A 23,798-nucleotide genomic window follows, 5' to 3' on the forward strand; every position below is an offset into this window, starting at 1 on the left:
CAATAATTTCTTTGCAAACCAAGTCATCATGGTTTATAATGACTTTTGAATCAAAGTTGTTCTTTGAGGTATTAGAGTGCAAGCAGTCAACCCCTATGTGTGATGGATGGTCCACCTTGGTTCTGTCCCACCTCATTGAGATTCAAATATAAATGTAGTGTTAGTGGGGGGAAGTTTCATGAGACAAAAAAGTTTGTCACAAAAATTACAGACTAGAGATTCATATCATCTAAGCAGAACAAGAGACACAGCACACAATCCTAAAGGTACTGTACAGCTTGTTTGTTTTTTATTATCTATTTGATTTTGGTATGCAGACAGTACTTGGTATAGGTAGGCAGGAAGATTGTGCCTACATGATTGGAGATAGTGTCTGTCCATTGGGAAAGTGGCATGTTCGAAGGCTCCAACTGGGGTACGAGACTGTGCCCAAATAAGGCTTGAGGGGAAGCCATTTAAAGTTAGAGATAACATGTGCATGGCCATTTGCTACGAAAGACCCAGGTCAGCAGGACATTCATTACTAACAATGGTAAGAACAAAAACATTTGTAATGCTACAGCAGTTTCAATAACATTAGTATGCTGACAGACTATTGTCATCTGTGGGATTGATTGTGAAATATGGGGCTGTTTTTTTTGTTGTTTTTTTGCTCTTTACTTTTTGAAATGTGTAAAACTGCTTATTTGTTGAATTTGTTGCTTATTTGAAATGTTAGTGTTTGCATCAATTATACCTATTTATAATGATTAGGTAAGCTACCCTTAATTGGGGAATTGTTTATATGATTCAAATGTGTTCTCTTGGTATGAATCTTACTATAGTTACAATACCGCATGTACATGTGATTGAGTGGTTTCCTCTGAAATTGTTGTGTTGAAGCATTGACTGTCAGGTTTGATTTACAAAGTTATGTGATCCATAGAATCTATGTCATAACTGATAACCCCTGATTTTACCAGATGGGAGACCCAATCCAGTTAAAAGATGAGGGAAACAAACACTTCCAGGCAGGAGAAATCGAAAATGCCATTGAGTGCTACACCAAAGCCATTAAGGGATGCAAGGACAAAAAAGTGCTTGCTGTCATCTACAGGAACAGATCTGCATGCTACCTAAAGAAGGTAAGCAGTTTGGCTAAGCAGCATAAAACATAAACACATACCAAATAGATTTCTTTAAAAATCATTGGGGAAATTCACACTTTTATTTTGATGTTTCTGTTTTTCTAAAAGGAAAACTATGCTAACGCAGCGTCCGATGCATCTAAAGGTAGAGTAATACGCGGACCAAACAACAGCAAAACGAAACCAATAAACATGAACTTAAACTAAAGGTCACAATCTAATCCGTTCTTCTTCCTATACAGCCATTGATGTGGACGCAGCAGATATTAAAGCCTTGTACCGGCGTTGCCAAGCTCTGGAGAAATTAGGAAAGCTTGACATGGCTTTCAAAGATGTGCAGAGATGTGCCACCATCGAACCAAAGAACCAGACATTCCTGGAGACTCTCCGCAGGCTGGGAGCAGAAATCCAGGCCAAGGTCGGCATTATCAAGTTAATGTAGAATGCAACACACAATACTTTGCATAAATGAATTCAGCACTGCTACATGTATTCAACAATAATTGCTTGGTTATCAAAATCAGCATATAGCTTTGGTTGTGCCATTAGAAATACATGTTTTATGATAGTTTGGGAATCTTTAATTTGGACATGTCAGCATTGGCAAAGGTTGAACGCTTCATTTTGACATTTTTCCACAGCTCAAGACAACATTCTCCACAGATTCAAGAGTGCAGAACATGTTTGATATTCTCCTTGATGAGGAAATGGAAAAGGACAAAAGGGAAAAGGTAGGCATCCTCCCTGTGAAAAAATACTTTTATGTAGATGCACATACTGTAGTTGTGGTTTCACTTTTGCTACTTCTTCTTTTATGTATAGGCTGCCAACAATCTGATTGTGCTGTCAAGAGAGGACGCCGGAGCAGAGAGAATCTTCCAGAATAATGGAGTGCCTCTGCTGCTCACCATGATAGAGACGGGCAAACAAGAGATGGTCCTGGCTGCTGTTCGTACTTTGTCAGGAATGTGCACAGGACACAAAGCTCGGGTAAGCTTACTCTAAAAATGATTCAAGACAAAAGCATATTCAAAGTGAACTATGTAGCCTTCAAACTTCAAAAGTACATCTTCAACATACTGTATCTTTTGCCATTTGAAATAAGAATAATTTGATTTGCTATCCAATTTCTTTAACAAAGTGTATTGTGTATGTCTTACCACTATACAGGCCATGGCCATAATTCAGATGGTTGGCGTCGATAAGATGTGCAGCATTATGGCTGTCGACAATGAGGAGATTGTGCTTGCAACCTGCAACCTCTTCCAGTGCATCAACGACTCCCTCACTGGTGAAGATAAAAAGGATTATGGCAAAGAAGAGGCCTTAGTTCTAGGTGAGACAGAATCAAATCATCCTTATCTGTAACAAAAAGTAGATTTTATTATAAAGATATCCTCAAAGCTTGATTAAAAAAGCAATGGTAGAATGTAAAAAAACAAAATGGCTGGGTCTATGCTGCTGCTGTTAGTATTCTCTTAGCAATTCTGACTGAGACTTTCTTTTATATCTGCAGATGCGTCCAAAGACCTGAAAACCATTCTCCTCGCTCTGGTGGAGATGGTTGGTAGTAAGAAGGTTTCTGGCCATGGCAGAGACCAGGCACTGAATCTCCTGAGCAAGAATGTACCTCGCACTGTAAAGAAATCCAAAGACAACTCCAAGGCCCTCTTCACTATTGATCACGGTGAGCCACACAGCTACATCAGTCACTACATAGTTTGAGCTAAAATCTTTTGCTGCATCCCAGACTCCTGGATAAAGTGTATTCAACATATGATATGTCTATATCATATATATATATATGGGGTTGTTCTCCAGGTCTGAAGAAGATCCTCAAGGTGTGTGGTCAGGTTTCTGAACTGCCCGACCAGCTGCCCATGACGGAGAACACACAGCTGATCGCCAGCGTGCTCCTCACCAGGCTCTACGACGAGCTCTCATGTGACCCTGAGAGAGACAACTTCAGGGAGATTTGCAATGAATATATCAAGTACGACCATAGCATAGAGAGTAACCAGTGTTGTAGCCAATCATTTGTAAATGGAAACCAAGCCAACATAACTCACACCATCTCTGCGTCTGTCTTCCTTTTTCCCAGTTCCAAAATTGATCCCAACGACATGGACAGGACAATCCATGCTATCAACGTCATCTCAGGCCTGCTTCAGGGTCCCTTTGATGTCGGTAACGCCCTTGTTGGACGACAAGGTATAATGGAGATGATGGTGGCACTGTGTGCCTCTGAACGTGAGGTGGACCAGATGGTTGCTGTGGAGGCGCTGATCCACTCCGCCTCCAAGATGAGCCGTGCTTCCTTCATCATCACCAACGGCGTGTCCCTTCTCAAGGACCTCTACAAGAAGACCAAGAATGAGAAGATTAAAATCCGTTCTCTGGTGGTGAGTGTGCCCTGGGATAGAGATAAAAACATTATTTGTCCTTTCTTCTTTTATAAAAGCACAAGCATCAAGACATCACAGTATAAACAATACTAGACAGTAATGTGAAAGAAACACAGGGAGCATCTACAGTTTATTTATTTAGTCTTTATTTCCATTAGTCTCATTGAGATTAAGATCACTTTTCCAAGAGAGAACTGGGAACACTAAACCTTCACACGGACACAAACAATAAAAAAGTAAAACCCAACAACACAAACACAAGGGGAAAAACTGTACAGGACACATGCGAAACCTCAGAAACATCAGGAAATGGAGCCTGGAAGACCATAGTTTGAGGATACATGGAGGATATCTGTAGTTACTGTTTACCTAAATATCTTTGAAAAATCTATCAAAGATGTGGCTCATGTACTTGCAGGATTACATTTTTATGAATGAATATTTTCTTGGTTGATTGCACCTATTGTAAGTAGCTTTTGATAAAAGCAACAGCTAAATAAAAAAAACGTGCAAGGTACAGTAGTTAATACTTCTATATTTAAATGAGAAAAAGAGATGTGAGGTCATTTGTAAGCTTTAACAGAAGGGCTTTGTAAGTTGTAACTCTAAACTATTGATTAAAGGACAGAAGTCCTAGATAGATAACTAGACTTTTAGAGAATAGACGTTTGTCTGTTTGCGTTTTGGTGCATACTCATGTCCATGTCCCCTCAGGGTCTGTGTAAACTGGGTTCAGCTGGAGGAGATGACTACAGTTTAAGGCAGTTTGCTGAGGGCTCCACAGAGAAACTGGCCAAGCAATGCAGAAAGTGAGTACTCAAACACACTGTTAAAGTGACTGGGCTGTTGATGATGATGAAATTAATATTAGACTTTTACAAATAAATGCCAAATTCCTAAAGATCACATTTTCATGGCAATACATTCTTACAATATGTATCTACCAGAAAGTCATTCAAGCTTGCAATCGAACCTGTTAAGCACCAAAGCCCCCCTCGGCTGGGGCTTTTTTTTTCACGACACTGTGTCTCAGGGCATCTTAATATTTAAGAACCTATTAATGTGTTATACCAGATTAACGGGAAGAATCTCAGCTAACTGACGATACAAACCATTTTTACCAAAACAAAACACAAGTCTCATAAGAAGCATCTAAATGACCCCTGAGCGAAAAATGCTTACGCACTTTGGCACAGAACTCAAGATAAAAGATACCCTTATTACTTGTCGTAGCTGCACATACAAGATATCCGATTAAAGCTGAGGTTCCACAGATTATTTAGGTATATATATCATCACTGAGTGATCCGAACTCGCAACAGGGGAAGCAAACTCAGACATCACAACACGTACCTTTACGTAGCTTTTACGGGAGATCCTCTCACCGTAGCTGTCAATCTGATCAAAAGACTTGTTCAATGGCATTAAAACGAGAAAAAACGCGGCTGAATCGGTTAATCCATAGGTTGATAATGTTTCTCTGGAATACTTTTTTAAAATGTATTTATAATCCATAATTCAATTTTTATGTAAAAATCGGAGAGTAAAAGTTAGCTGTTAATGGTAGCCACCAGAGTTATCGCAGCTTCCGGTTTTGGCTATGCGTCAGTCTCTCACACACACACACACCAAATAAGGAGTATGTGGGAGTTCCCCTCGATTCCATTGGCTCTGACGGTTAGAAAGAGATGTCAATCAGCAAAATCGAGCAAGGGCGGCCAGAGATAGGTCAAATCCACCCAAATGACCCCAGAAGTGTTTTTTTGTGCTAAATTTAACTTGTTTTGCATCAATCTTGATTCAGGGTACTTATTATATGTTGTAGTTTGGATTCCTAAAGCTTTTAGTCTACCATCCCATCATTCAAGGGGGGTTTTAACTATAAGTAATTTTTTTTTTTTGGACGGACACAATCATTTACATTTTTTTACTGTGTTCAATCTGAATTTACTTTAAAATGAAAACATCTATATTGATTCTGACACTTCTACATCCAACTCACAGGTGTACCCTTGCTTTGTGAAAAAAGATTTGTAATTTAACCCTTTTAGAAGGGAAGATATGGTCATTTGTTAGAAATGAAAAACAGGCTCGGGGCTTAACTTAACATATTCACAAAATAAACCAACTAAATTGTCTTTTTTTAACTTTCATAGGTGGCTCTGTAATCCCAAGATTGATACCAAAACAAGAAAGTGGGCTATCGAGGGTCTAGCTTATCTGACCAATGATGCTGACGTGAAAGATGACTTTGTTGAGGACGAGATTGCACTGAAGGCCATGTTTGACCTGTCAAAGGTAAACAAATTGAAACAAAAAGACAGAAAAACAAATATAGTATATCAGATTACAGATAAATAACCTCTCTCCATTCACTGTGTTTTAGTCTACAGACAAGACAATCATCTATTCAGTAGCTTGCACCCTGGTTAACTGCACCAACTGCTATGACAAGAAGGATATCCTACCTGAGCTGGTTCAACTAGCAAAGTTCTCAAAGCAACATGTGCCGGAGCAACACCCCAAGGTAAAAGAGGGAGAAAAGTCAACTAAACCATTGTCTTACACAGAAGATCAGAACATATCATTTGACATATGTAGAGCAGGTTATGAAACACATATGAAGTACACACTTTGCATACTTTTTGTTCCCAGGACAAGAAGGACTTTATTGATCAGAGAGTGAAAAGGCTCCTGAAGGCTGGTATCACTTCAGCTCTTGCTGTCATGGTAAAGGCAGACAACTCCATCCTGACCGACCAGACCAAGGAGATGCTGTCAAGGTGTGTGTGTGTGTGTGTGTGTGTGTGTGTGTGTGTGGTGTGTGTGTGTGTGTGTGTGTGTGTGTGTGTGTGTGTGTGTGTGTGTGTGTGTGTGTGTGTGTGTGTGTGTGTGTGTGCGTGCGTGTGTGTGTGTGGCAAGTTTATTTATATAGCACTTTTCAACACAAGTGTTAACATTCATCTTGATGCCTCCATAAATGGATATATTGTAATAAATGATAACTAAGCCCATTCTATATATTTGTTCGTCCTTAGAGTTTTCTTGGCTTTGACAGATGATCCCAAAGATCGTGGTACTATTGTAGCCCAAGGTGGTGGAAAGGTTAGTCATAGGTTTATCAATTGAAACCATGAAATAATTTATGTTAGCATGTTTCTGAGAATTGGATAAACTGCTTGTTGCAAAACATCCCACTGTTGTTCACCTCTTACTCTATCCCTAGGCTTTGATACCACTTGCTCTGGAAGGGACAGAGGCTGGGAAGACAAAGGCCAGCCACGCCATTGCCAGGATTGCAGCTATTTCCAACCCAGAAATTGCTTTCCCTGGTGAGAGGGTAAGAACAACATTTACTTGTTTGTCCACCTTGATATAATAGTGAAGGAAAGGGAACAACAATTTGAGATAACATTTTATATCCCCTTAACTACACACTTCTTACACTTTTGACATTGTATGATTCTTTGTCTCTCCAATTACTGGGATATTGAACCTTGCTGTTGGTGGTATATTTTATTATAACTAATGACAGTTGTTTGTTCTAACATTCAGTATGTACTATGCATGATTTGGTATTATTAGGTCCCATGTCATGGCCATTTCTACTGATCATAATTCCATTGTTGAGGTAAACTAAAATATATTTATACTGTACAATTTTCCAAACTCACATTGGTTTCTCATACAGCATCTCTGTAAAGTATGTGTATTCACCGGTATTCACTCTCTGTCCTAAACGGCTTGTTGGAGCTCCTGCCCCCCCCCCCCCCCCCCCCCCCTCCCTGTGAGCCCAGTGTGCTCTGATTGGTCAGGACGTTGAAGCTCGTTGCTGCTCGCAGCTGCTGCGAGGAGCAGGCTTCCAGGTCGGCGATACAGCGAGAACAAGCGAAACTCATCCTGAGCACACACAAACACTCACAGCCAAAGTAAAAACAATAAGTGTGGCTTGATATTGAGTAAGAAAAAGGTTTATAACGCTGTGAGAATGGGTCTGCGGAGAGCATTTCTCCGCGATCCCAATGTAGTAGCCCGAAAAACGTTTGCATTTAAACAGTCGTGATAGATACCTTGTTTGTTTTAAACATCATAAATACACAAACAACAATGAATACTTAGAGGTTGTGTACCCGAATATCCCGCTGGTCCAAACAAAGTAGGAACAGCATCGTTCTTTAGTGCCCTACGCTGTACATATCTGGCATGAATCGCTGAAAGGTTTGGGAAGTTTTGTTTCGTGAAAGGCTGGCAGAGGGTGTGGCCTCTGGGTATTCACACGTCAGAGTACCCAGGAAGAAAACATTGGAAAATGAGAAATCTCCAACGAGGCGTTTTGGGGAGGTCTTTTCTGTGTTAGAGTTTTACTCCCTACAGGGTGTACTTTGAGGGTTTTTGACTCTGCAGACGGTTTACATGCATAAAAACCTTCATAACACACAAGGGGATGGGTAATAACCGGAAAAGCATGACATGGGACCTTTAAACGTAGTTCAACAAATTACTTTTTAAAAATCAATCCTACAACTTTCTTGTTTGTCAGGTGTATGAGGTGGTGCGGCCTTTAGTCGGCCTCCTTCACACAGACAAAGACGGGATGCAGAACTATGAAGCTCTGCGAAGCCTCACCAACTTGGCTGGTTTCAGTGAAAAACTAAGGTAACATGTTATTATGTTCACTGTGATGTCACTAGCTCATTTCCTACAAGTGCATTTCCTACAGCTTGAACAATTTGTGTTATTTTGACCTTTAACCTTGACTTCATCTGTTTTATAGAGTGAAGATTTTAAAAGAGAAAGCTATCAGTGACATTGAAAACTACATGTTTGAAGATCATGACCAGATCAGACAGGCTGCTACTGAATGCATGTGCAACCTAATTTCATCTAAAGAGGTGAGGACGGAAAAAATAGCTAAAAACCTTTCATTGTAAAATAGCTGCATCAACATAGGAAACCAGTTTCCAACAGGTGTCAAACTTTTGTTTCTTAGGTCCAAGAGCGTTTTGTGTCCGATGGCAATGATAGACTGAAGCTGCTGGTACTGCTTTGTGGCGAGGAGGACGAGAATCTTCAGATCGCTGCAGCTGGAGCTCTCGCCATGCTCACTTCTGCTCAGAAGAAGGCCTGCAACAAAATAACCCTTGTGGTATGTATGATAGCATTCAGTAGTACTGTAGGATAAAGAAAAGTATAACTTCAATTTCACATGTTGTGTCATCATCGTGACCAAGCTAAGACAAAGCTGATGACATAATCTCTGGGATATTTCTCACACGTTACAAAACTTCTCAGAATGCAGAGTTTACTCCCTAATGGTGTGTCTGAAGTGTCAATCAGGGGAAATCCCCTCAACGGGAAATAACATTTGCTGAGTCATACCACACCATCTTACACATAAATCCATTGCTAAGAATTACACAAAATATATCATATCCAAACTAAAAAACATTTTTGACAAAGATTTCGCATAATTTACAAGTGTAACTGATTGCTCTTTCCTGACAGACCACGCAGTGGCTTGAGATTCTGCAGAGGTTGTGTATCCACACCAACCCCAATGTACAGCATCGTGCCCTTGTTGTTGTCTACAACATGCTCGACTCAGACGACAGTGAGCTGGCCAAGAAGCTGATCGAGTGTGAGCTGCTGGAAATCTTGTCAGTGATTGGCAAGGCAGAGAACAATCCCAAGAGGCAGCAGGCCATCGATGCGGCGCGCACATGCCTGGTCAAAGCTATGGATCTTGGTCTCATCAAACCGTTCGCGACCCCCTCTTAAAATGCTTTCTACGAGGAAAAAACCCAACAGTGGACATTCTTCTTTATTTCCTTTAAATACAGACTTGTTTCCAAATGGTTTTCTCATTGAAGGAAAAAAAGAATTCTCCAACCTGGCTCTAAAGATAATGTCTCACAATATAAATCACTGTTTTTATTTGTCATTTTTTACAGAGGGTGTTTGTTGCGTAGGTAGTAGAAAATGCACACATGGTGATTTCCCCTGACCATGCATTTTTTGTCTTTATTTGAAGATTTTAGAAAATGTATTATTTCTATTTATGTTGAACGTTAACTGTGAATGAATGATTAAATACTGAGCAGTTCGCGTTTTTGCTTCACTATTTGCTAAAATATACACTTTAAATAATCAAGCGAGAGCCAGGGTTGCCAATGCCATGTGTTTTTTTGGAATGTTGTAGCATCATGAAGGAAATAATTTATTTCCAGTGGCAACAACAATGGGATGCAGACAGCATAGGAGGTCAATTCTACAACATTCAACTGTCAATTAAATCAGGTGGCACTGGCAGAGTTTAAACTAAAGGATGACATCAAATTAGCTGGGTCATTATCGACTGGCAAGCAGTTTTTTTACACCAAATGTGTACACTGTGGAATACTGGACAGTGTCCAGCATGTCCTGATAAACTCTATTTTATCACCAAACGCTGTGTGGTGGTTGACCGCAAAAATCCTGACAAAGCCCTGCATATACCATCAGTGGAGGATGATTCATGTGGATTAATATGTTTGGACCGGAGGGTGAGGGTGACAAACTTAAGTTTCACTTTACTTTTTTATTTCAATTCCAAACTTTCTTGGTCATGAAGAATACAGTATATATTTCTCTGTTGTCCACGCTCAAGAAGCATAAAACAACACCATAAGAGCACGGTGCAAAGTTTTCTATGCGTTTAGATATGGCAAGCCGATTTAGCTTTTATTAATTTCTGGAGGATATTAAAAAATAAATTCTTACTAGTAAGAACGCAAATTCTTGATATCAAAAATTCTATTCTCACTAATAATAATGTTTATTTATTTTACAATTGTTATAATTCAATTTGTATTTATAACTAACCATTGATATCAAAAAAGGATTTTGAATTAGTTCAAATTGTGTTTCCTGATATTAACAATTGGCATTTCGACTAGTTGTTGAAATTGAATTCTTGATATCAGAAATGGGTATTTTGACTAGTTCAAATGTAATTGTAACTCGTAACAATCAGCAAATAGTATTTGAACTAGTTCTTATTATGCATCCATGTAGTTCGCTGTATAAACAACTGTAGTTTCCCCACAGCAGACGCACATTTATGACGTCCACTGCTGGCGCATCATTAATGCGTCCGATAGTGTAAGTGCAGTCGGATTCTCAAAGCACTGCGGTCTCTTTTCCTAAATCCTTTTGAGTTCTCATATCCACTGTTCCTTAACCCCGTGACGTTTCACACAGAGATCAAGGAATAGTAGATAGGACCATTCGACTGCAACCCCAGTCATGCCAACTAGAAAAGGCTGTGTCCTGAAATGTGAGGGGAAATGTCGATTGTTTGCCTTACCGAAGGCAGAACCACGAAGAAGTCAGTGGTTGAAATTTATTTTTAACAATGTTCCTTCAACGGTTCGAAATACTGTACTGTGTGCCCGGCATTTCTCGGACGACAGCTTCACAAACCTTGCACAGGTTGAAGCCAGATATGCAATGCGTCTAGTACTGAAGGGCGATGCTGTTCCTACTTTGTCTGGACCAGCGGGAGATTTGGTTGCACAACCTGTAAGTATGCATTGTTATTTGTGTATTTGTGATGTTTAAAACACACAAAGTATCTACCACGACTGTTTAAATGTTTAAACGTGTTTCGGGCTGCTAAGCCATTGACACAGTGCTAACTGGGCTACATAAGTTGCTAGCGTTTTGTTAGAGTTAGGAAGGATGGCCAACATATGGGACTTTAAGACAATAGTGTGCTGGATATGTATAACGTTGTGTTCATGTTACTTTTGTGAAACGTAATGTTGTTTGGCATGTGTTAGAAGCTTCAGAACCAGTAAGTTGCCTTCACAAGATACATGGAGGGCAGCTTCAGTAAAGTTACTGGTTATAATACTGTTGATGTGGCACGCCCGCGAGAAAGATACGATGTTCATGCTATACTTTATTTCAGAATCAATGCTGGATATATGCATATTTGGATATAACTTGGCATAGTGTGGCTTTTGTTTACGTTAGCATGCATCGCTAACACTCAGACCATATGTTCTATGGGAGGGACTTTGAGTTGAGTTTTTATATATTATGGCAGTTTTTGTTATAAACACTGAAGAGACAAGTTATGTGCTGTATCAGAAACAATCCGCCACCTGTTTTGGCAGTAGTATGGCGTTTATTTACATTACCAATTAGCCTATCCCTTACACTCAGAGCTAACACTACTCTGTACTGAAGAGAATATGTTTAAAGTAGGTGGATACATTGTAGTATTGCAACTAGGGCTGTCAAGTTTATGCGTTAATAACGCGTTAACGCAAAAAAAAATTAACGCCACTAATTATTTTAACGCGATTAACGCATGTGTATTTTTTTTCTCGGCCGCCCCGTAGTTTCAGAGCGCATCGAGTTTAAAATACCATCTACACGCTGATGCTGACAGCCCCGCTCCTGCCGTCCGCTTGTGGCAGACCACACTTCCACGCTCACCGGCAGGCACCGACTGGCCATCGGGAGGACCGGGAGGGTGTGTGTATGTGTGGCCTGAGCGAGCGAGAGAGAGACCTTACGTGCATTGTTGTTGTAAGCATCTGGTGCTAGCTAGCTGCGCTAACGGATATAAGGATGTTTAAATGAAAACAGAGGAGCGACATTTCGCCACAACTGCGCCGAGCACTTGACTTTATGCAGGAAGCCAGACAGCGGGACATTGTACGAAAAGTCAGCACACTCAGCACGGATAGTGCGCGCAACATGATTGCAGCGTCCAGGCAGCTCCCGTTCGAGCATATGCCTTGAGTTGCACATAGCTCCAACGATCCATCTCACACACACGCACACACACACACACACACCATTTGTATTGTATTATTGTATGAGAGAGGTTCCAGGTTGAATTGAGGCGAATATTTGTAATGTTGTTGTTGTGTTTAATATTCATGAGGATATTTGTCATTGTTCAAATGATAATAAACATTAGCATAAAGCATATTTGTCCACTCATATGTTGATAAGATTATTAAAAACTTGAAAGATATTCCTCTAAGGTACATTTAGAACGGATAAAAAATGTGCGATTAATTTGTGATTAATCGTGATTAACTATGGACAATCATGCGATTAATCGCGATTAAATATTTTAATCGCGATTAAATATTTTAATCGACTGACAGCCCTAATTGCTACCTTTACATAGATAATAAGTTGTAGATCATTTGAGTACTTCCACCTCTGCTCAGACATAACACTGTACAGGCGATCCAATACAATAGTTATGATTCAGTGACAACGTTATAACTCTCCTATGTAATAACCAACAACACAGATTTTCAGGTAAATATCAGTTTTTGCATCTATGTTGTGAAACATTTTGGGACGTCAGAAGTGATTTTCACATTGCAGTTACTAATCATGAATACAAAATTGAGATGATGTTGTTGTTTCCTTGTAACAGGTCAGCCAATTTCAAAAGTTACCTAGAAGGAGGGATGCTGCTTGTCAGACCGACATTCTACACAAACGTACAGTTCGCACACAGTTGTCTTTGCGTACCTTTAGTAATCCATATCGAAGTACTGGTTAGTAGCTGTCTTATATGCACGTTTTGGTTAAGTTTGGTGTTGCTGCCTTGAGTTGTTGTGCTTGCAATTACAATGATTGTTTTATTATTATTTATTCATTGTAAAATGCAATTATCTTACAGCTGTCCAGACTATAGATTCCAGCAACTTTGATGTATGGACATCAAATGTTCTCGAGGCAGCGCCCTCTTTTATATCCACCCCTACAGAGAGACCATCAAAGAGACGTCGTGTGGACCCTGAGGAAGAAGAAGAAGAGGAGGAGGATGGCAGCTTCTCCGTGGTGGCTTCAGACGGGCTGGATGATACCTATGACCCAGCAGAGTCTGTCACAAATGATACAGAAAAAACAGACATGTTGTGAGTTTAACAAATATCATGTGTGTGAATTTGTTTCTATCTTTAGCGATGTCTTTGACAAACGCTATAAAAAAAATGTCTTTCTTTGTTCAGTAATTACAGCCATATTTTAAGAATGTAATGTTTAGTACTTTAAAAGCTTTAGATAGTTTGTGGTATTGATCATAGGTATTTGTAGGAATGTGTTGGTGGCATGCACAGGCTGCACTGCTGCATGATTCAGCTTTACACTGGCAGTTCATTCTGCGTGTAGTCCATGGCAATGCTGTCGCAGAGGGTAGGGAAACTAGCATAAACACCTCGTTGTTTGATGACATTGGCCCTTTCTAATTTCTCTAAGGGATCAGGATACAGCCGTTCTGTATTTTATTATGTGAAGCACTAAATGGTTTTAGACAAATATCGACTCTTTGTAGATATCTACTAAACTAAAGCATACAAATAAAGAGAGTAATGTAGGCCTGTTATACTGAGTGATATATATTATACACACTGCTCTGCTTTCTGCACGGACCTCACAGCTGTTCTCACTGTAAACACCGCGTCGCGATGAAAGCAGTTAATAAAATAATATCCAGAGGATGCATGCAGAGCTGTCATTGGCTGAGATAAGTCCGGCCGTGCGTCACGACTCTTTTAAACATCTCTGTTGTCGGAAATACATCCGGAGGATCCGCGGACTGGCGCGGAGGACCCATCAGTGTATCCTCGATTATAGCTCCTCCAGAGAGCCTCCTAGATGCTCGATCCTCGAAGTGCATTTAGAGAAATTAGATGTCCTTCAACATGACGAGCTGAAATCCATTTCCGGGTCACTACCTGAGGACCGAGGATTCGAGGAGAAAGGGCCATGCAGTTTTAACAACAACACAAACCAGTGAAGAAGGAAATGTATTACCTTAATGAATATGAAGTATCATTTATTTAAATACTTTTAGACTAGATAAAGACACACACACACAAAGCATCGTAGATCCGTCTACATACTCAGCCGCCCTCTCAGGATACTTCGTCAGTAAAAAGAAGGAGAGGCGTTTGTGTTTGTTTGCTTTCACAGAAAACAACAAAAGCATTTAGATAAGGTAAAGAAAAATAGAGGCAATCTCGATATTAGATCACACCACTTACACTACTTCTGGCACCACACCCTTCTTCGAACTCTGCCTTTACTTTGATCATGCAACCTCTTTTAAAGTCAACTTTAATTTTGACACTATTTAAACATAAGGTTTTGTGACTGCATCTTTCACGGTTGGGGCGTTATAACAGTGACTGCTCACAGCCAATCAGATATAGAAACATGTGGTTGATTCCTGAAAACCTCTTCTGTGGTAGTTCTGCTACAGGAGGTGTCTCATTTGCAATTATGACACACACACACACACACCCATCAATGCAAGAGGAAGTAAGGTGCATTGCTCTGTAGGGCCCAAGCTGTGTGATGGGGCATAACAACTCTCTTTCTTTTTTTTTTACAGTGGTAAAGAACACATTCCCTATAACATCAATACATACATAGTGTATGAGACCTGCATCATGGAGCTTTTCGAAATGTGTCCTGTGTGCCAGCGAGTGTGTGATGTTCAAACCCGAAGGATGGGTACATTTCTATCAGTGGAGCAGCTGTGCCCTCATTGTCAGTTTTCCAGACTGTGGAATAGCCAGCCTATTGTACGGAGTACTCCAGCTGGGAACCTACAGCTTTCCACTTCAGTGTACGTCAATGGAGAGTCTTTCTTCAAACTTGAAAAGGTAAATAAACAACAGGTATACGTTTTTTTTAAATAGTTGAATATGTCAAATAATGTTGTTGAATTATGTAAAGACTTGTTTCTATGAAAATCCATGAACTGCTTTTGCAGAAACCTTTATTTCCATCTATTTTTTTTAAAACCCCCTTTAGGTCTTGAAAGCAATAAACCTACAGATTTTCGAGTACGACACCTTCCTAAGGCATGCCAAAATGTTCATTGAGCCAGCTATCGTGTCAAACTTTAAGACATCACAGGAAATGATGCTTCGGCGGCTCAGTGAAGAGGACAAGATTATACCTGGCGGTGACTTGAGGGCAGACTCTCCTGGTAATTATATTCTAAACATTGGAAAGGTCAAATGCCCCACACTTCAATCAGAAATAGCATTCATCATACAGAGTAATGTAAAGATTGTACAATTATTTTCACAGGCCACTCTGAAAGGTCAGGCAGCCACACCACGATGGACCTCAAGACCAACAATGTTGTTGACATCCCGTTGGTTAAGGTGAGTGGAAAATTAAATATAAACCTTTTTTTAAGTTTAGTTTCACACGGTTTGCACATGTCATGCATTTCAATAAAATGTCTTTATTTATGTATATTTCGTATGTTTTCTGACAGAGCGATGAGGTTGGTGGAAGCTGTCAGATGGAAAAAGAAGGTCTGGAAAGGGGTCTGGCGTTGTTGCAGGAGCATGGTGTGACTCTGGTTTGCATTATCAATCACCGTTGACCCTTAATACAGAAATTCAATGTGTAAACGAAACATTCCTTTTTTTAACGTTTGCACAGGTTGCCTTGATGACTTGATGGCCCTCATCTTTGATGAAAACTTTGTGGACCCGGCACCATTCAAAGAGGAGATTTTGAAGGTCACCATCACAGAGGACCTGTGTGCTCAGGACGAACGGCCTGTCAAGGAGGAGGTCATTGAAAGCTTTGTCACCCAAGTCAAGACAGAGGCTTTCTGAATCCTGCATAAAGGTTTTGGGGCTCAGGAAACTGCAGATCCTGAGTACTACACGGGCAGGAATGATGACTGATCCTGGGTCTCAGGAAGCCCTAGCACCAGCTCACAAAACCCTTTAAGGCTGGATACTGGTTACGCCTGCAAGAATTGCTCGGTCAAGCTACATGTATTATTTTCTGGGGACAGTGAACCTTTTTTTGTAGATGACTATGACGAAGGTAACTCCTTCACTGAGGACTGACAGCTTCGGGCCTTGTACTATTGCACATGTGCTTTTATTTTTGAAAAGTGTTTCCCTTTCCCAATGTCTGTTACTCCTGATTATGTTCACCTTGTGCCCTGTGTTGTCTCCTCCCCCCCACCTGTGTCTAATTGCTGATTGGTGTGTGGGTATTTAGGCTCTGTTTCCCTGTCTGTGATGGCTGGGAGTGTGTGTGAGATCCTTGTGGCTGGTGACTGTGCTCACGGGAACACAAGATTGAGGCTGTGTCCCGTGCTCGAGTTTAATAAATGCCCACACCGGGTTATATTTTTGGACGTTCTGCCTCTGCCTCCTTGCTTGGTCGGGCCGCTCAATTGTCAGCGTCACAATGACCGAGACAAGTTGTAAAGAGGGACAAAAAAGGTAAAACACTGCAGTTTGAACTTCCATTTGGAGTTATGACAATAAAGGCTTTACAGTTTCTATAAAATGTGTCATGATTATTTATGTTTCATAGATTCAGCAGCTGTAGATTAAATGATGATGCGATGTGAAATATAATACTTACTACTTACTACAACAGGGATGTCCAAACTACGGCTCGGGGGTAAAATGCGGCCCGTGAGCCATTTATAATTGGCCCTCATCAATTTCAAAAAGTATAATGAAATATGGCCCACAAATTAAACTTGTGCTTGTCATTTATTGTACTTCTTAAATGTAATATATATATATATATATAAACATATATTACTCCGTAGTAGGCTACTCATGTGTTAATAAGCCAATTTTTCGAATAAATTCAGTCAATTAAAGTTTAAAACAATTTCTAACAAATCTAAGTTGATAAGAAAATAGCCCAATAACTTATTTATATAACAAACTTGAAATATACCCTTCATATTTCCTCTTATTAAGCAATCTGAGGCTCCTGTTTTAAGGAATGAGCTGCCAACTAAACAAATGAAACCCTATTGAGAGCTGTGACTGTGATGGAGGCTGTTTTCTTAAAGCATATTCAAGTAACAAGCATAATTTACCTACATTTGATTGATTTAACTTACTTATAACAATGACTGTAAATTCCACATTGTTGGTCAAATAATATTTTACATCTTTGTAGTGTGTGTGTATGTGTATGTGCTCTATAGTGCACTGGAGTCTGTTGTTATGCCCCTGTGTGTGTGTGTGTGTGTGTGTGTGTGTGTGTGTGTGTGTGTGTGTGTGTGTGTGTGTGTGTGTGTGTGTGTGGTGTGTGTGTGTGTGTGTGTGTGTGTGTGTGTGTGTGTGTGTGTGTGTGTGTGTGGCCTACCATTACTATACTTGTGGGGACCTAAATCTGTTTACACAGTCACGTGTGGGGACTCGCCTCCCTTATGGGGACAAATTGGAGATTCCCATGAGGGGAATCATTAATTTTCGGGTGAATACTTGGTTAGGTTTAGGATTAGGGTAAGGGTTAGGGTTAGGCATGTGTTGGTTATGGTTAAGGTTAGGATAAGTCTCCAGGAAATGCATGTAAGTCAATGTAATGTACCCTGAAGTGGTGTGTGTGTGTGTGTGTGTGTGTGTGTGTGTGTGTGTGTGTGTGTGTGTGTGTGTGTGTGTGTGTGTGTCTGGTTTTGTTCGGTCCCCCCGTGCGTAATTAGCACATCGGATACAACCTCAGCACCCCCACTCAAAATTCCCTTCCCATCTCTGGTCTCACATACTCTCACAACAACACACGTCACCAAGATGGCCGTCACTACTGTCTTGTCAAAAAAGTGATTGGCTACCCTCACTATCTATCACCACAATGAAACACGTCCATGCAAAGCTGCCTGCCTGCCTTCCTTTGATTCTCTCTGAACTGCCTGATATTTTTAATGTTTAATGTCAACCATTTGTGCAGATAGCATGAAGTAGAAAAGATCGCCGATGCTAATGTAGCGTTAGCATTTCTCCCCTGGGCTTAAATGGTGTATTATCGATAGAATGATCACACCGGTGTGACAGTACTCTTCAAAGGGTTCAAGAAATATGACTACTACTCTTAGTTACTGTTTAACATTTTGGGTTAATTCATGTTAAGGCTAATAAAAATTACAAGGCTAAGACTGTAATGCTAACTAACGTGCTTGCTACTAGCTAGGTAGCTAACTTGATCCAGCCAGCCACTCCTGTCCTGGTCCTTTCATCAGACGGGAAGCGAAAGAACGAACAAGACCCATTGCTGGTATGATAACAACCTGGTACTAAGCACACAGGCATCTTGTTAAAGTGATCTTATATTAGCTATCTCTTATATTTACTGGAGGAAAACAATTGTGACATCAGTTATGACATCACTTACTTACTCTGGGATTTGTAGTCTTTCTAGTTGCGTATTTTTCATAGTCTTATATTTCAACAGTTTTAATAATAATAATAATAAATTCGATTTATAAAGCACCTTTCATTGCTCACAGCAATCCCAAGGTGCTACAGGAGGCATAATAAAAACAAACAAAATAAACAACAATTTTATCAAAAGCTTTTTTTAAAAGAAAGGTTTTTAAGCCTTTCTTGAAGGTGTCAGTGGTCTGTGGAGTCCTCAGGTGGTCTGGGAGAGAATTCCACAGAGGAGGATTAGCTGCACAGAAAGCCCGATCCCCCATTGTGCGGAGTTTGGTCCTCGGGGGGCGAAGCCGATGGTTAGTTGTGGAGCGGAGGTTGCGTGTGGAGGTTTGAGATGTGAGAAGTTCCTTCAGGTATGGAGGAGCGTTCCCGTGGATGCATTGATGGGTCAGTAGTGCGATCTTGTATTCAATCCTGAAAGAGACAGGAAGCCAGTGGAGGGAATGAAGAACGGGTGTGATGTAGTTGTATTTTCTCACCCTCATCAGGATCCTAGCGGCACTGTTCTGTACATATTGGAGCTTCTGAAGGCTCCCGCTAGGAGTCCCGGTGAGGAGAGCATTGCAGTAATCGAGCCTTGAGGAGACGAAGGCATGGACCATTTCTTCAGCATCTGACAGGGAGAGTGTGGGACGGAGTTTTGCAATGTTCCTGAGGTGGTAGAAGGAGGTTTTGCACAGGTGTTTGATGTGGGTGTCAAAGGTTAGATGTCTGTCAAATCTTACACCCAGGTTTGTAACTGCTGTGGAGAGGGGTATGTTTTGTCCAGAAAAGGTAATGTGGGTTATGGGGGATGCCAACTAAAATAGCTTCTGTTTTGGAGCTATTTAGTTGCAGGAAGTTTTCTCGCATCCAGGCCTTTATCTCCTCAATGCAGGTGTTAAGGGATGTTGATGGGAGCGGTGACGATGATGGTGACTGAGGAAGCATGTGGGATAGAGTCTGTCTTTATATATAGCTGCGTGTCATCAATGTGTCAGCAATGGAAGGATATTCCATGCGTGCTGATGACACGGCCAAGGGGCAGAGTGTACAGGGTGAACAGAGTGGGCCCAAGGACCGACCCTTGAGGGACACCACAAGTAACAGTGTGTGTCTGGGACCTCGCACCTCCCAAGGAGACGTACTCTGTTCCTACAGACAGGTAGGACTGGAACCAGCTCAGGGCGGAGTCAGAGAGTCCGGTGGTGTGTTCGAGGCGCTGAAGGAGAATGTTATGGTCGACAGTGTCGAATGCTGCAGTCAGATCCAGGAGGATGAGGAGAGATGGGGATCCAGTATCAGCCGCCATCAACAGGTCGTTTGTGATTTAGAGCCTTTTATTGTCATTATACACAGAGTATAACGACATTCAGAGTGCAACTCTGTCCCGGTGTGCAAAAAATACAAACAAATACATAACACTAAAAAACACGGCAATAGGACAGACAACATACAATCATACGGGGGAATAAATAGTTAAAAATATTGATATAAAAAATAGTATATAAAGTGCATTTAAAAGTGTGTGACCCTGACCAGAGCTGTTTCAGTGCTGTGGGCGGAACGGAAACCGGACTGGAATTTTTCAAAGAGGCCGTTTAATTGTAGATGGTCCTGAAGCTGGGCGGCAACTACTTTTTCCAGCACCTTGGCTAGAAATGGGAGGTTGGAGATGGGCCTGTAGTTGGCGAGGATATCTGGGTCTAGGGCAGTGGCGTTTTCTCCTGGAGGCCAAGGGAAGCCAGGCTTCCCCTGTTTTTTCGGATTGTAGTTATAATTGTAATAAATAAATAAAAACACTTCGTTTGGTTTCGGTAATTTTTCTGTGCTGTGTGTTGTTGCCGGCCCGTCTCTCCCCCATTCTCATTGAGTATTTTACAAATAGTGAAACAGCGCCCCTCTACATGTTATGGTGAAACAGTAGATTGCACTCTCTGTTGCGAGAGGAGGCCAGCCGAAATTGGCTTCCCTTGGTGAAAAAAAATGGAGGGATTGACCAATCAGCCAAGGCTCACGTGATGCCCCTGCCAACCTGTGATTAGTCAGGGCCATGCCAAGGGAAGACCGAGGCGGCTGGCTTCCCTTGCCTCACAATCCAATCAAATCGCATCAATTTAGTGTTGCAGTGACGCGTCCTAAAACCCGGAAGTAAGCCGCGCTCGGTTTCCCTCGACAGAAAGGCAGTGGGATTTCTCCATAGGATTTTGGAAAATAGCTTGAAATAAGGTCAGTGGATAACGAACCTGTTAGATAAATGCATGTTTTGTTAAGTCGAATAATATCCACATGTCTACCCTACTTTTATAATTTTCGAATCATAAATCTAATCGGTAGAAGATAGATAGCGTCACTGCATCACTCTCACCGCCGTTAGAAAGTAGCAAGCAATTGAAGCAAGTGCAATTATGGAGGGTGGAGATGTGGAGTATTTAATCAAAAAATAATTGTAAACTTCCGCTACAGCAGCAACAACAAATACAATCTGATGACAGGCCGATGCCCAAACTGGAGCTGTGTACAGCGAGGAAAAAAGGAGCGAATCGAACGTAAAACGTTAAAGGTCTCCTGATTTAGTTTGTGAATGAATGCTTATTAGAGTTTCGGCTGGAGAGTGCGTGCGGACCTGTCGGTTAGATAACAGGCGTGTGTAAGTCCTGCATCTGTATGATACAAATGTGTGTAAAATGATACCGGGTGCTGTAATCACTCATCTGATTACGTTATTACATTGACCACCACACCCCCGACCCAAAAGAAAGGACGTATTATTGGCTTCCCCTAATTTTTTTCCCACGCCACGCTACTGGTCTAGGGTGTTTTTTTTTTTAGCCTAATTTATAACGCCGTGCTTAGGATTCACGTGGGAAGGTTGCTTACGTAGTAGAAATCCAAAAAATAGGTACAGAAATCTTCCGACATTTTCCGATTCACCAAACATTGCGTACCGGCGAGGAAAGTGCGTACAGCACTTCCTACGCCGGTTTCCCTTTATAAATCACAATCGACTCGAAATGCGGTGCAGCTTTTGCGGGCTTCACATAACGCCCATATCAATAGTCAAAGAAACGCCCATTCATTCATTCATTTTGACTGACTTTATGAAGAAGATAGCAGGAAATGACGACAGAACAGCTAAAAAAGACATCTCACACCGTGCAAGATTTTGGTTATTTTGGGGAGGTCGAGATAAATCATATTGTTTGGTGGATGCAGGTCGAACCAGAGTAGCAGCATGGAGGTCGGATCGTCACCAAAATAAATAAATAAGTGGTCCGAAAAAGGTTAATGACAAAAAAAATACACTTCCTCAGGCAGTGTATTTGTACCGGGGACAGGAGACACCCCCTTGATGAGAAACTGTAAGAAATGATCGGGGAATCCCTCCGGAGTGGAGTCATGACGACTGGATCTGAATTATTTGTTTGTATTTGGTGGTTTGTGTTCCAGCTGTCGATCAGCTGTGCGCAGCGTCTCCGCTGCAGCCTGTGCATCTCAACCCAACTTTTTTTGCAGTGTATATATTTAGCACATTTTAACATTATTATATGCTACCTTTAACCTTTGAGTGCTGTTTGGGTCTGGGACCCGTTTTCAGTGTTTACTAAAATAAAATGTATGCAATTTAATTATTTTAACCTGCTTTATTTGGTGGTGGACGTCACATCCTCTAGGGTCCGGGGGCATGGACTCCCAGGGAAAAAAAATTAAATGTTGAAGTTAAATGCATCAATCTGGTGCACTTTGAGCTAGGGCTGCTCAATTAATCGTATTTTAATCGCAATTACGATTTTGGCTTGCAACGATTATGAAAACAACATAATCGAAATAAAACGATTTTTTTTTTTTTAAATAGGTTTTTCAGTTGAATTATACTTAAAGTTCAGGGTAATCAACTGTTAAAAACATACTTTTCAAATTGTTTCTTCAATAAATTGACGTTTTTCAAAGTAAATGGTTAATTGTTTTTAATAATCGTGATATCAATTATTGACCCAAATAATCAAGATTATGATTTTTGCCATAATCGAGCAGCCCTACTTTGAGCCCAACATGAATTTATGGATACAGCTCTCAACACTCAGATGAAAGGGAGCTGTATACTTTTCAATAATCCAAACATCTTTAGAATATGATCACAACAAATCATTTAAACTTGTTTATTCTTATCTTATGTTACCTATAGCATTCTTTCTTTTTATTTATGCATATTTGACTAATCCCTCCCCTTTTAAACTTTTTACTGTCCTATAGTACACATTGGAATGATTTCTTACTTTATTTTTTACAACTTTATTAAATAGATAAAGGTGTGCTCTCTCTTGCTCTCTCGCTCTCTCTCTCTCGCTCCACATTGCTTTTCTTCCCGACTGCAACGCTGTTGTGTGTGTCTGTGAGAGCCTTTCACATGTGTGTATGAGAGATTTTTACCAGTGGCGAGCCTGTCTCTGAGGGCCTAAGATATTCTACAAAATAATATTTAAAAACATTAAAACAATTATATTTTTCTTTATATATTTTTTTAAAATATGTTTTTAGTAATATTTGTCATTAGTTTTACCAAAAATAACTTGATTAAATTGTATTTAAAATAACATTTCCAAAGAAATAAATCCTTTGAATCTGCCTATTCAGTTTCTGTTTGAATGTGAAGGGTTAAATGAAAGAAGTTCCTCTCTGCGAGTCTGTGAAAAAAAAAAAAAATATATAAATATATTTAAATAAAAAAAATTTTTTCGTGACCCACCTATCACATCTCTGCACCCCACCAGTGGGGCGCGTCCCACACTTTGAGAAACGCTGGGTTAGAGTTTGCGTGGAGGACCGCACAGTTAGTATTTTATAAATCGCAAACATTGCGTAGAAACTGGCGTACGCCATTTTTTGAGCGTATATCCCTTTATAAATGAGGCCCCTGGTCTCAGTAAGAGTTGTTTTACGACAAACTGTGACTTTTTTTAAATGGAAATGATTTTTTAAGATTGACAAACATCATATGTTTAATTCGTGGGACAATTCTAACGGGATCGAAAGATAAGTTTTCT

General features: G+C 40.5%; 2 protein-coding genes across 5 annotated transcripts in view; both read left to right on the forward strand.

Annotated features, from left to right (window-relative positions):
- The first annotated feature begins 122 nt into the window (after positions 1-122).
- unc45b (unc-45 myosin chaperone B) overlaps positions 123-23,798 on the forward strand; it is a 33,273-nt gene continuing 9,597 nt past the window's right edge. Inside the window, exons 1-20 of one of the 2 annotated variants that reach the window (XM_034201695.1) lie at positions 123-266; positions 963-1,124; positions 1,236-1,272; positions 1,370-1,545; positions 1,769-1,858; positions 1,950-2,117; positions 2,298-2,463; positions 2,644-2,814; positions 2,949-3,120; positions 3,229-3,529; positions 4,247-4,341; positions 5,689-5,830; positions 5,919-6,059; positions 6,188-6,315; positions 6,571-6,637; positions 6,759-6,872; positions 8,073-8,188; positions 8,307-8,424; positions 8,523-8,678; positions 9,038-9,635. In XM_034201695.1, coding sequence (XP_034057586.1) covers positions 963-1,124; positions 1,236-1,272; positions 1,370-1,545; positions 1,769-1,858; positions 1,950-2,117; positions 2,298-2,463; positions 2,644-2,814; positions 2,949-3,120; positions 3,229-3,529; positions 4,247-4,341; positions 5,689-5,830; positions 5,919-6,059; positions 6,188-6,315; positions 6,571-6,637; positions 6,759-6,872; positions 8,073-8,188; positions 8,307-8,424; positions 8,523-8,678; positions 9,038-9,310 — 2,793 coding nt within the window. In that variant the 5' untranslated portion in view covers positions 123-266 and the 3' untranslated portion in view covers positions 9,311-9,635. Of the gene's footprint in view, positions 267-376; positions 533-962; positions 1,125-1,235; positions 1,273-1,369; positions 1,546-1,768; positions 1,859-1,949; positions 2,118-2,297; positions 2,464-2,643; positions 2,815-2,948; positions 3,121-3,228; positions 3,530-4,246; positions 4,342-5,688; positions 5,831-5,918; positions 6,060-6,187; positions 6,316-6,570; positions 6,638-6,758; positions 6,873-8,072; positions 8,189-8,306; positions 8,425-8,522; positions 8,679-9,037; positions 9,636-23,798 lie in introns of those variants that run through there. The other variant, XM_034201694.1, reaches the window with a different exon arrangement.
- Positions 10,673-16,885, forward strand: LOC117536713. 3 transcript variants are annotated; one of them, XM_034201701.1, is made up of 8 exons: positions 10,673-11,092; positions 12,981-13,104; positions 13,230-13,467; positions 14,946-15,219; positions 15,371-15,548; positions 15,653-15,729; positions 15,846-15,932; positions 16,016-16,885. In XM_034201701.1, exons 1-8 carry the CDS (start codon positions 10,817-10,819, stop codon positions 16,031-16,033), a joined length of 1,272 nt encoding a protein of 423 aa, XP_034057592.1. In that variant the 5' UTR covers positions 10,673-10,816; the 3' UTR covers positions 16,034-16,885. The 3 variants fall into 3 exon arrangements, with proteins under 3 accessions (XP_034057592.1, XP_034057590.1, XP_034057593.1); XM_034201699.1 differs by having other exon boundaries at positions 15,846-15,921; XM_034201702.1 differs by lacking the exon at positions 12,981-13,104 and having other exon boundaries at positions 15,846-15,921.

Source organism: Gymnodraco acuticeps, unplaced genomic scaffold (genome assembly GCF_902827175.1).
Source record: "Gymnodraco acuticeps unplaced genomic scaffold, fGymAcu1.1, whole genome shotgun sequence".
NCBI classification, from domain to species: Eukaryota; Metazoa; Chordata; class Actinopteri; order Perciformes; family Bathydraconidae; genus Gymnodraco; species Gymnodraco acuticeps.

Coding starts and splice junctions, on each gene's coding strand:
- LOC117536713 (XM_034201699.1), top strand. CDS start 10,817: ATGCCAACTAGAAAAGGCTGTGTCCTGAAATGTGAGGGGAAATGTCGA. Junction 11,093..12,980: donor GAGATTTGGTTGCACAACCT/GTAAGTATGCAT, acceptor TCCTTGTAACAG/GTCAGCCAATTTCAAAAGTT. Junction 15,922..16,015: donor GGCGTTGTTGCAGGAGCATG/GTGTGACTCTGG, acceptor ACGTTTGCACAG/GTTGCCTTGATGACTTGATG.